The following is a 13,521-nucleotide window of genomic DNA, read 5'->3' on the forward strand; positions in this document are numbered from 1 at the left end:
AAGAGCACACAACAGATACAAACTCAATGTAAACCGCTCCAAACTTGATTGCAGAAAATACGATTTCAGCAACAGAGTAGTCAGTGCCTGGAATGCACTACCTGACTCTGTTGTTACATCCTCTAACCCCCCCCCACTCCTTTAACCTCAAACTATCCACTGTTGACCTCACCCTTTTCCTAAGAGGTCTGTAAGGGGCATGCATAAGTGCACCATCGTGCCTACAGTCCCTGTCCTATTGTCCCCATTTATTCATACCTATTTCCTGTATTCTTACTCATGTTTATACTTCTATCTATTATCTTGTAAACGATTGACAAATCAAATAAATAAATAAATAAATATACGGAGGATATAAAGTAGTTCAAAATAAAGACAATGTTGAAAGAAAGGGCTTAGGGTCCCTGCCTGACATTAATGCTCCCCATGGTCACGTAACCAAAATTTGGCACTTGACAATCGGCTGCAGTGTGTTCCCCCCCTCAGCCTATCTTCTCCTCCCCCATCCACCCCACCCCATTGGGTACCAACTCCCTCATCATGGCTCAGTCATTTATCTTTTCTATAGATAAAGCCCATCCCTAAAGCCCCTCAAGCTCTGGTTAAAGATTAATGTGATTACTTAACAACTGCAATAGGGAGAGCAAGGATTGGGGTTGTTAAGTGAGGCAGTCGTGTGGGTGCCTTGCTTCATGACTCTCACAGTTTGTGACCGTAATGAGCAGGTTCCATTTGATTGTAAGTCAAGGACTACCTGCATGTTTCTCCTGAAATGTGATGATGAATGATGCGTGGGCAATGTCTGTCTGTTTCTCCTTCTCTCTGCAGTTAGAGCAGTGATGGCTAACCTTTTCCACATTGCGTGCCAAAAGTGTGCGAGCATATGCATGCTCGCGCTCATGTGCCTGCACCCATGATGCAATGCACGCACAAGGCCCCCCCGCCCCTGCATGCGCACCACACGCAATCCCACCCCTCACGCCTCTATGTATGCGCACGTAACCATCCCACATGCCGCATGCCTGTGCGCATGTGTCTCCCATGCACATGTCTCCCCCCCCATGCACGCCAGATACCCAACAATCAGCTGGCTGGTGAAGGGGGGTGCATGCATGCGCAGTGGAGCTCTTCTGAGCGACATCTTGTGCGCTGCCAGAAGTGGCTCTGTGTGCCATAGGTTTGCCATCACGGAGTTAGAGCGTCAGGGCTTTGAATGAGTTCTGAAGACAGACATCATCAGCATGAAACTATAATAGCAGTCCTTTTTCCAAAGGTAGATAGCATCACCGAGATCTTATTCCTCATTCCTAAGCAGTTGCCAAGAAGCAGGGATGAGTGATCTTCATGTCATGAACCGAGAAGCAAAATTTCTGGTCATGCAGTGGGTCTGCCAAAATGAATAGGGCTCATCACTCATAAAATCAATAGCTAGAGAAGATAGGAAAAGAGGTTATAAGCAATAGACCTTTTACAACTCTTATGATAGGCATAGAGATGGTGAAGGTGAGCACAAAATAAATGGCAAATGGTAAGTTCTCTGAGGGACAAGAATCAATGATGTTGGAGAATTCCTGGAAGCCTGGCACTCAGAGAAATCAGCCATCAGCAGGCACATAGAGATAAACAACATCTACATGCCGTTCAAAAGAGACAATTGAAAAGCCACAAAGGAAACTAAAAGACCAAATCACCTCCCCACCAGCAATCAACACCCAGATGAGCAGAGATAAACACCCACATTAATATGTCACAATCATCCAGATCGTGGTTGTCCTAAAGATGCTTTTTCAAAAGGCAACTGGACTTTCTTGGTTTATCTCCTTGAAAAATGAAGAAGCTTCTTGGATGGGAAGCGAAACATTTTAAAAAGGAAAAAAACCAAGAAAGTCCAGTTGCCTTTTGGAAATGCACTTTTGGGACACCCAGATTAACACTAGACCAACAATCGAGAAATAAACAATATCCCAATCAAGGGTACCAACTCATACAAAAGGAAAGAAGTAAATAACAGCCTAGTCGAGGAACTATCAAGATCGCTCCCACCAACACCAATAGGGCAAGCCACTAATGACTAGTGTATAAACAGAGAGCAAACCCCACTCCATTCTAGCACTGATGATGTTTCCCAGTTTGGTAATGAAACATCTGCAAGAAAACCACTAAGCTTAGAGTACACAAATACCATACAGTTCAACTCTGAGCTTCTAATATTCTCTGCCAAACAGCAGTATTTCTGATAGAGCAAAGCAACAGAGCCCCCATGTTCATGATAATTGATAAAGACATTTTCTAGAGATGCCTGCAGGATAAATACAGTATTATCCATTTTTATCCCTTTGTCAGTTTCTTGGAAGATCCAATTCTGCCATGAACGCTGAGGCACATAGCCCTCTCTGGAACCATAACGGTGGCTTGAAATAGAAATTAGTGAGACCCAAAGAAATTTTCTTCTTTGCTTTCCTCCAGACAGCTGTTGTGTTAAATGGCCATATTCAGAGTCCAGGACGCTATGCTTTCATCCTGCATTGTTATCAGCCTGGTCACCCAACTTTCCCTGTTGAAGTGTTGATCAACGGAGGGCGGATTTGGCAGGGTGAGTTGCAGAGTGTGGTGTGTCTGTTTTCAGGTGTACTCAAACTGTATTTAGATGTTGTGGGTACCTGGGCATGGCTGGCTGGAGAATTCTGGGAGTTGAAGTTCACACATCTTAAAATTGACAAGGTTAGAAATTGTCCAACTCTATCCAGGGTCTCAACCTGCAATTAGATTGTGGACTCAACTTCCAGTCCATCATTGAGTTAGTGGGAATGCTGGCTGAGAATTCTTTGAAGTCACAAGTTTAAAGTTGGACTTCAACTATCATGTCTCAGAATTCCATCATTTTTTGAGTTGGCTAGGGAATGCTGGCTGAGGAATTCTGGGAGTTGAAGTCCACAAGTCTTAAAGTTGGCAAGGTTGGAGACCCCTGCTCTATGCTCCCTCAGCCATATCATGTCTCAATTTAAACTGAAGAAAATCCATCATTTTTTGAGTTGGCTGGGGAATGCTGGCTGGGGAATTCTGGGAGTTGAAGTCCACAAGTCTTAAAGTTGCCAAGGTTGTATACCCCTGCTCTATGCTATCTCAGCCATATCATGTCTTAATTTAAACTGAGGAAAATGCATCATTTTTTGAGTTGGCTGGGGAATGCTGGCTGGGGAATTCTGGGAGTTGAAGTCCACAAATCTTAAAGTTGCCAAGGTTGTACACCCCTTGGTATAAAAGCAAAACAAATTCAGTTGATTGGAGTAGGTTTATTTTCTGACTTTTTCAGGACAAGCTAATGCTACTTTTTGCCCGCATGGATACGGTTGCCGGAATCTGGTGGTTGCAGAGAACCAAATTGTTCTGGAAATCACAGAAAATGATCTGAGTGTAATAATCCGTGTGCCAGAAGATCGACATCTTTGGGTGGTATGTTCCTATCTTTAAAACCCTTATCTCATCTTTGAATGTTAACTCAAGCCATTAATCAGATAAACTAAAAAACATGTTCTCACCAAGTTAAGCCAGAATATCTTCAGGTAAAATGCAAATTTTTAAAAACTGAACTCTGCTCATCTGGTCTCAAGTCACTTAAGGACATAACCAGCATTCTTTGTGGTTTTCTCTCTCTCTGTAACCGCAGGATGAAATAATTTATGGCCACCAGGCAGTGCTGCTTACTCTCTCATAAAAGTACAGCTTGACTCATTTTGTTGCAGGGAATTTTTCTGGCCTATTAAATCAGTCAGCTGCCCTGTCTGGATCTGTCTGCTTTCTGTGAACCTGCTTTTCTAGCTTCCCTGCTGGAAATTCAATTTGTCTGAAAAGTTAAGCACACAATGGTTAGGAAATTGATCATTGCTCTAGCACCATGAAAGGGCAGACCTTTTCACAAATGGAGGAAAAATTGTCCCAGTACTTTGGATTCCAGATGAGCATGGAGAAAAATTTAGAGAAAAATGTTTTCTATTCATCTATTGGAGATCTGTGCTTCTCAACAAAATCAGGATAAAGCAAACCTCAGTTAGGTTCGTGGCTCCTCATTCACCATAAACATTGTGGTTTTCAGTCCTTCATCTTGGCTGGCTACTTTTAACTGTGGCAGGTCAGAGAAAGCATCTTTTTGGTGATCCAACCTTCTTCTTTTTTTTCCTATCAGAAAAAAAAAATCTAAACCACAGATCTACTTATTTAAGTAAAAAATCCAAACCACAGAAAACTTATTTAAGTAAAAGTTTAAAACAATTGCAAAAGAAGGAGAATTAGGCAACCTTTGATTTTGTTTCTTCTCTCTGTTTTGTAAGTCTAATAAGATAATTTGGGGAGGAGCCAAAGGATGTTACTCTAAGCCAGGGGTCTTCAAACTTGACAGTTTTAAGACTTGTGGACTTCAACTCCCAGAATTCTTGAGCTAACATCACTAGAGGAAGAATTCTGGGAGTTGAAGTCCAAAACTGCCAAGTTTGAAGACCCCCGCTCTAAGCAAAGATTCTAGATGAAGACAAGATCTATGCCTTTCTGGTTTGTTTGGAATTACCCCCTTTTTCAGAACTCTATAATACAACTTTATAATGCCTTGATAAGACCACACTTGCAATATTGCATCCAGTTTTGATCATCATGATATAAAAGAAGATATTGAGACTCTAGAAAATGCAGAGAAGAGCAGCAAAGATGATGCTTAGGGGACTGAAAGCCAAAACATGATGAACAATTGCAGAAATTGAATATGTTTAGTTTAATGAAGAAGGACTGGGGGTGACAGGATAGCAGTGTTCCAATATTTGAGAGGCTACCACAAAGAAGAGGAGGTCAATCTATTCTCCAAAGCATCTGAAGGAGCAACTAATGAAAACTATTGAAGGAAAGAAGCAACCTAGAACTAAGGAAATTTTCTTGACTTTGAGAACAATAAACCAGTGGGACAACTTGCCTCCAGAAGTTGTGGGTGCTCCAACACTGAAGGTTTTAAAGAAAGGATTGGACAATTATTTATCTGAAACGGTATAGGGTTTCCTGCTTGAGCAGGGGGTTGGACTAGAAGACCTCCAAGGTCCCTTCCAACTCTGTTACTCTGTTAACTCCAGACAAAATCCTTTATTATCACGAAGAAAGCTTTATGGTAATTATCCATTGTCCCCATAGGAACAATATACTTGCTTCCCATAGGAAAACTTTATTGTTTAGTCTACAAAATCCCATCTAACTATTCCCCCTCTCCCACTGCTGTGTGTCAACCCTGAAGCCTCCAAGATGGCTTCGGACAGGCGAACTTCAGGGTTAACAATATGTTTCTCCAAGAAGAAGGGTTGGAAAATCTATGCGAAACAGTTTTCATGTAAAGTATCCATGTCAAAGATATTGAGGTACATTATGCGACTACTACAGAGTAGTAGTAAAGCAGACAAAGAGCAGCATTTCTACACAAAGTTGGATTTTTCAATGTCATACATTTGGATAATTTCACTACTTGGATTTTTTTATGGTTATTTATAGGATTATATCCTCGTGGTTCCTGAAAGCATTTATGGCTCCAACTATCTTTCGGAAGAACCGCTGGACAAATCCTACGATTTCATCAGCAGCTGCGGAATCAACGGCTTCTACATCAAGTGAGATTGCAAATAAGCATCTGGGTTGTTTCAACTGGAATGTTCTCTACATTTTACAACAAATCCCCAGTGCTGCTTTGGAGGGGCCCACTAACAAACTTGATACGATCTTCAGATCTTCTATTGGGAGTCCTTCCAAACCAGTGAACAGTTGGATGTGTCTCCTCAACCTCCCACAGGCACAAAGATAATTTTAATAGAACTGGGACTTGATAAGAAATAAGCAATCCCATAATTAAATGTCCACAGTTGCTCAGGGCTTGGTCCTTGCCCATTGTATCTGGACAGTGATCCAGTCTCAGGTATGTAGGAGGATCTTGGCTGGATTCCTGGATTCTTTGGGCCTTCCACTTGCCCTCTCAACAATCTAGACTCAATATGAGTATCATAAGATCCCGAGTCTTGATAAGATTGTGGAGGTCTGGGATCTCCCCCACATGATGCCTAAATAGCAGTCCGATCCAGCGCTTGACAAAAGTTGGAAATCTGATTTGAGCAAGACCGCGTTGGAAAACTACCAATCCTTGACTTTACTCCTGCTCTTCTCAGATAGAACAGAAGTGAATTCTGGCAAGAATGCTGTTTTAGGTGTGCAAGCCTTACATTTCCTTACTCTAAATATTCTCACTATCTCCTCCCAACTTGTCTTAAACTATTGGCTTTATTTATTTGATTCAACAGGGTGCTACTCAGCTGTAAGCCACTCTCAACATCCTAGGCAAGTACACTAGGCAAGATAAAAAAGACTTTAATAAGAAACAGCATACAATCCTCCCACCAAAAAACTGTAAAAAAAAAAAAAAGAACCAGATAGATACTAACATCCATTAACATTTAACATTCAGCAGCAGAGTCTTCAGCAAGCCTAATCCAAAGGCTGGGAGAACAGCCAGGTGTATAACCCTCTGTAATGCCATCAGGATACAAGCCACCTGGCTCTCAGGAGGATCCTTATTCCCAAGGGCAGAGGCTGCGATGGTGGAGATATGCTGGGTCATGATAGATGACATGATTTAAAGAAAAGAACCAGAGTGTACTTTTTATATCATTATTTTTTACTGTAATCCACCAGGAATCACTCAGGTGAGATGGCCAGTGCAGAAATTTGATATAGATAAATAGGTAGGTAGGTGGATGGATGGATGATGACACAGACAGATGATGAATAATGGTAGATTAGATAGATAGATAGATAGATAGATAGATAGATAGATAGATAGATAGATAGATAGATAGATAGATAGATGATGAATAGATGATAGATGAGATAGATATAGATAGACAGACAGATAGATGATAGATAGATAAAGATAGATGATAAAGAGACAGACAGATAGTTGATGAATAGATAGATGATAGATAGATAGATAGATAGATAGATAGATAGATAGATAGATAGATAGATAGACAGACAGACAGACAGATAGATGACGAATAGATGATAGATGAGATAGATATAGATAGACAGACAGATAGATGATAGATAGATAAAGATAGATGATAAAGAGACAGACAGATAGTTGATGAATAGATAGATAGATAGATAGATAGATAGATGACAGACAGACAGACAGATAGATGATGAATAGATGATAGATGAGATAGATATAGATAGACAGACAGATAGATGATAGATAGATAAAGATAGATGATAAAGAGACAGACAGATAGTTGATGAATAGATAGATAGATAGATAGATAGATAGATAGATAGACAGACAGACAGACAGACAGACAGACAGACAGACAGACAGACAGACAGAAAATGAGAGAGACAGTTCTTGTCAGTTCGAACTGACCAGCCAGACTGAAAGTATGTATGTAACTGGATAGGTCAGTTGATAGGTAGATAAAATAATTGAGCCTTATAGTATGTATGTAGCTTTCTTAATATCTAGTTCCTGTACCCATTTTATGTGCACATATTTCAGTGTACATTGAACTGTCCTGGAGCATCTTCTGTTTCATTTCTTTCTTTCTTCATGCTTGCAAAAAAAAACCTGTTCAGGGTCCACATTTTAATTAATGAGTACACTTAATCTTTACCTTACAAATAATAAAATCATTAATAAATAATATTTGTAGGCATTGCACTTTGTTGAGACCCGGTGCAAAACTTTTCCTCTCTCTCTGCAGCCCTGTAACTTCATCCAAGTTCTGCCAGGATTCTGCCATCTCAATTTCTCTTTTTTACAACGGGGCCGAACCTTGTCATTGCCATGAGGCTGGTGCTGTTTCGAGCCAGTGTGAGCCATTTGGGGGCCAATGTACGTGCAAGTCCAATATCATCGGGCGCAAATGTTCACGCTGTGCCACTGGATATTGGGGTTTTCCCAATTGCCGACGTGAGTACTTGAGTTCATGGAGAGGGAGAGAAGTGTGTGTGTGTGTGTGTGTGTGTGTGTGTGTGTGTGTGTGTGTGTAGGACAGATAATATATGTCCTTGTGGACAACCACTTAAATATAAGTCAGCAGTGTGCTGCAGCTGCCAAAAAAAAATACCAATGCAATCCTGAGCTGTATTAACAAAGGGATAAAATCAAGATCAAGTAAAGTGTTAATACCACTTTATAATGCCTTGGTAAGAACACACTTTGAATACTGCATCCAGTTTTGGTTGCCATAAAGTAAAAAAGATATTGATACTTTGGGGGAAAAAAATGTAAAGAAGAGCAACTAAGATGCTTAGGGGACTGGAGGCAAAAACACATGAAGCACAAAATGGTTATGTTTAGTTTAATGAAAAGAAGGAATAGGGGTGACATGACAGTGTTCCAATATTTGGGGGTCTGCCACAAAGAAGATGGGGATCAACCTATTCTCCAAAGCACCTGAAAGCAGAACAAGGAGCAATGGATGGAAGCTAATTAAGCAGAGAACTAACGCAGAGCTAAGGAGGCATTTCCTGACAGTGAGAACAATTAATCGGTGGAACAATTTGCCTCTAGAAGTTGTGAATGCTCCAACACTGGAGGTTTTCCAAAAGAGATTGGTCAGTCATTTGTCTGAAATGGCATAGGATTTCCTGCCTGAGCAGGGGTTGGACTAGAAGTCCTCCAAGGTCCCTTCCAACTCTGTAATTCTGTTATTCTCTTATGTGACAAGCAACTTTTTGCTCAAATTTCAAGGCCATCCTTTTATTCCTATCTGCCAAGAAAATATTGGGTTTTACTTCAGATACTCCATAAATAAATTGAAGACAGATCTGGGTTATTAGTTAGCTTATCAGCTTTTATTTTAGTAGAGCCCACTAAAGCAATTTTCTTCCCTAGGATCCTTTTAGCAAACTTATTCAAGAGAATAAATTGGACTGAAAAATCAGTGTGAAATTATCAGAAGCATGCATGAATGAGAAGTAGCCGAAAATTGGTCCCTCTTTTATTAATATTTTGAAGTGCAACACAGTGTTTAGGTAGTACTTGACTTACAACAGTAATTTAGCCCAGAATCACAACAGTAATTTCTCCCAGAATTACAATCATGCTGGTGATTAAGTGACTGTTCCCAACTTTATGACCTGTTTTATGCAGGAGTGGGATTCAAATTAATTAACAACCGGTTCTGTGGGCATGGCTTCTTCTTTTTTTGGCAGCATCTCCCCCCCCCCATTTTTGGGCCTTCTGGGCCTCAGGGAAGCCTCCTGGGGGGCATTTTTGATCCCAAAAAGGATTCTCTGGGGCCCAGGAAGGCAGAAAATGGGGCCGGGGAAAGCTGCGCCCCCCTTGGCTCCATTTTTTGCCTTCCTGGGCCTCAGGGAAGCTTCCCGGGCGAAGCAGTAAGACAGCAAGGGGAATCCCAGCACAGCTGATCATGGGAACAGCTGATCGTCGGGAGGGGAAGAGAAATATCTTAAGGAGTGACTGGGCAGGGTGAATGCAGTCAGCAATGTCATGCATGTGCGATAAGGACTGACTGGGTGGGGAGGGGAGAGGAGGGGAAGGCAGAGAGGGCCAGGGCCAGCCAGGGACACGATTTGCCGGTTCTCCGAACTGCGCAGAATCATAACAACCAGTTCTATAGAACCGGTCCAAACCAGTAGAATCCCACCCCTGGTTTTATGGCATCATTAAGTGAGTCACCATATTTTCATTGGCACAGTGGGTGGTTTTTGCGGAAATTGGAAATAAATACCGGTTTCTGAAAAATACTGTAAGTTGTGGCCACATGATTATGTGGTGCTGCAAAATGCCCATATGTGCAGTCCAGTTGTTGTGTGAACACAGTGCGATCACATGACTTGGGGGGGGAAGGCAGCCATCAGAACTTTGAATATGGATCATAAGTTGCTCTGGGAAGGTCTGTCATAACCTCAAATGGTTGCTAAGCAACTAGTCATCAATTGTGGTCTTCCTGTATTCATGAATACATTCATAATTTTGAATAAGCATGTGTTGAAGTTCTACATTGAACTGTACAACTAAATTTACAATAATTTACAGGTTGTCCTTGACCTACAACCACAACTGAGCCCCATATTTCGCTAGCTAAGCAAAATAGTTGTTAAGTGAGTTTTGCCCCCTTTATGGCCTGTCTTGCCACAGTTGTTAAGCAAATCACTGCAGCTGTTCAGTTGGTAACATGGTTGTTAAGTGAATCTGGCTTCCCCATTGATTGTGATTATCAGAAGGTCACAAAAGGGGATCACGTGACCCCAGGAAACCGCAACCATCATAAATATGAGTCAGTTGCCAAGCGGCCAAATGCTGTTCACATAACCATGGAGGTGCTGCAACGGTCATAAGTGTGAAAACTGGTCATAAGTCACTTCTTTCAGTGCCGTTGAAACTTCAAACAGTCACTAAAGAAATGGTTGTAAATCAAGGGCTATCAGTAGTTGTCTAAATTATATAGTATTTAGTGCATTTCAGATCTGAACAGGAACCATTCATAGCTTAAATAGCAATAGTACTTAGACTTATATACCACTTCATGGTGCTTTACAGCCCTAAGCGGTTTACAGAGTCAGATGTCACCCCCCCCCAACAATCTGGGTCCTCATTTTACCCACCTCGGAGGGATGGAAGGCCGAATCAACCTTGAGCAAGTCAGGATCGAACTGCTGGCAGTGGGCAGAGTCAACCTGCAATACTGCGTTCTAATCACTGTGCCACCACAGCTCCATAGCAGCAGGTGGTGTACAAATAAATGAACTGTTTCTAAGTCGAGGATTACCTGTCTCTCCAATTTAGAAATTAACATTCTATGCTTTCTCATCCCTACCTGATTTTGCTCCTAGCCTGTGACTGTGGATTTCGCTTGTGTGATGAAGTGACAGGACAATGCATCTGCCCACCACGTACTGTTAGACCAGAGTGTGTGGTGTGTGAGCCGCAAACCTTTGGATGTCACCCCCTGGTGGGCTGTGAGGACTGCAACTGTTCTAGTTCTGGGATCCAAGATCAGACCGAACCAGGATGTAATATAGAGAGCGGACAATGCCAGTAAGTAGAGATCATGATATGAACCCTGTTTGTCTGAATCCTAGAGCACCAGCTGCATCTGGCCATCCTAATCAGAGACCACATCTATCTATCTATCTATCTATCTATCTATCTATCTATCTATCATCTATCTATCACCTATCATCTATCGAGCTATCTATCTATCTATCTATCTATCTATCTATCTATCTATCTCTCTTTCTTCTTTCTTTCTTTCTTTCTTTTTTTCTCTCTCTCTTTCTCCTTCCCTCTTTCTTTCTCCCTCCCACTTTCTCTTTCTCCCTCTCTTCCTCCTCCCCCTCCCCTTCTTCTCCCCACTCTCTCCCCCTCCCTCCCTCCATTTCCCCTCCTCTGTTTTTAAGAAGGGATTGGACAACCACTGATCTGGAATGGTACACGATCTCCTGCTTGTTATTCTGTTATTGTCTGTCCCATCCTTTCCACCAGTACTCCTTTGCACTAGTCGTGTTAGCTCATAATTTGACTTGAAAAGCAGCCATAATAACGAACAAAAGAATTAAAAAAGTGACCATTTGTTCTTCCCAGATGCAAACCCAACATCGTAGGACGTCAATGTGATCTCTGTGCCCCAGGCTATTATGGCTACCCCAACTGCAGGGCTTGTGACTGCCATGAAGCAGGGACAAAACCAAGCATCTGTGACCTGGTCACTGGAGAATGTCACTGCAAGGTGAGTCTGATCATTGTCTAAACCTACTTTCTGTCCATTGCTGTTTGAGGAGCAGTAAGAAATAGTAGGACCAGTGCCGGTGGTGCCTTCAGTTCTCAGCAGCATTAACAGTTATTTTCAAGACAAACCCTGCCACCTTCATTTATTTTTAGAGTGTGTGTGTTTTTTTTTGCCTCCTGGGCCTCAGGGAAACCTCCGGGGGGGGGGTGTACGTTTTCACTCCCAGGAGGCTTCCCTGAAGTCCAGGAAGGCAAAAAACAGAGTGCAGGGGGGCCGCACAGCAGCCCCTCCCAAGTGCCCCTTTTTGCCTCCTGGGCCTCAGGGAAGCCTCTTGGGCAAAGCAGTAAGACAGCGAGGGGGATCCCGGCACAACTGATCTTCAGAACGGCTGATCGTCAGGAGGAAAAAAAAATAGTTTGGCCGAACCGGTAGCTGTTTTTTTTACTACCGGTTCGTGTGAACCGGGCCAAACCAGTAGAATCCCACCACTGGTTGTGTGCCTGAATGTCTAGTTCTGATTGTTACTGATGAGTGCAAGCCTACAATTCTTTAAGAGCACTCTTTTAGGAGCAAAAATGGTGCAAAGTCTGAGGGACCAAAACATATCAGGAGACATTGGAGGAACTGAACACATACAGCCTGGAGAAGGGAAAGAGGGGCCTTGATTGAAACCTTTAAATATATTAAGGGTGTGAGTAAGGTTCTAGAAGGAAGTATTTTCAATATTAAGCAAAAATCAAGAACATGGGGGCCTTGCCTCAAACTGACAGGATTCCTTTTTCGGTCTCTAGGAAAATGTGGAAGGCCCAAGGTGTGACCAGTGCCACTTGGGGACATTCTCTCTTGATGCCAGCAATCCTAAAGGCTGCACCAAGTGTTTCTGTTTTGGGGCAACCGATCGCTGCCACAGTGCCAAGAAGTACCGTGTGGAGGTAAATGAGTAGGTGAAGATTTACAGGTGACTGTCCCAGAAAAGAGGGATAAAAGAACTTCATATTTAACATATAAAAGAAGGTTAAGAGTTGAAAGCCGAGTAAATCAAGGAAGGTAGCTGCTACGTAGGATGGAAAAAATGAGATGGATCTATGAAGTTGTCTGTAGGTAGCATTGCGTGTAAAGTGTTTAACAATATTTCAGAGAATACAATCAACAGAGCCACATAGATTTTGCAGTAACCTGTTCAATATAATAGAAGAGGCATAATGATCTACTGGTTAAGATGCTGGACTTGTGGACCGGAAGTCGGCAGTTCAAGACCCAAGTACCGCATGATGGGGTGAGCTCCCGTTCCTGCCCCAGCTCCTGCCAACCAAGCAGTTCAAAACCATACAAAATGCAAGCAGATAAATAGATACCATTTAGGTGGGAAGGTAACAGTTCTCCGTGCACCCCGGTGTAATAGTCATGCCAGTGACATGACTCCGGAAGTGTCTTTGGACAACACTAGTTCTCTTGGCTAAGAAACATAGATGAACACCACCATCTAGAACAGGGGTGTCAAACTCAATTTCATTGAGGGCCGCATCAGGACTGTGGTTGACCTCAGGGGGCCGGGTGGGTATGGCTGACTGCTTCGGCGTGGCCAGCTTGATGCCTGTCACTGGGAGTGGCCGATTGGGTGGGCGTGGCCGATTTGGTGGACCTGGCCAGCTGGGTGGGCATGGCCAGTTTGACGCCACTCCCCAAACTGCTGGCATGTTTCCTCTTTGCATTGAGTAGACGCAAGCCGGCCCGTACATTTCCCAGGACGGCC

General features: G+C 42.6%; 1 protein-coding gene across 1 annotated transcript in view; it reads left to right on the forward strand.

Annotated features, from left to right (window-relative positions):
* The window catches only part of LAMA5 (laminin subunit alpha 5), a 225,391-nt gene that overhangs the window by 144,947 nt on the left and 66,923 nt on the right, over positions 1–13,521 (forward strand). Inside the window, exons 31-37 of the mRNA XM_087959198.1 lie at positions 2,467–2,593; positions 3,314–3,453; positions 5,521–5,636; positions 7,773–7,981; positions 10,873–11,077; positions 11,624–11,768; positions 12,560–12,700. Of these exons, the coding sequence (XP_087815324.1) occupies positions 2,467–2,593; positions 3,314–3,453; positions 5,521–5,636; positions 7,773–7,981; positions 10,873–11,077; positions 11,624–11,768; positions 12,560–12,700 (1,083 nt within the window). The remainder of the gene's footprint in view (positions 1–2,466; positions 2,594–3,313; positions 3,454–5,520; positions 5,637–7,772; positions 7,982–10,872; positions 11,078–11,623; positions 11,769–12,559; positions 12,701–13,521) is intronic.

Source organism: Notechis scutatus, chromosome 3, assembly GCF_049901735.1.
Source record: "Notechis scutatus isolate UNSWTSFEM ecotype Mainland chromosome 3, rNotScu1.2, whole genome shotgun sequence".
Lineage (NCBI taxonomy): Eukaryota > Metazoa > Chordata > Lepidosauria > Squamata > Elapidae > Notechis > Notechis scutatus.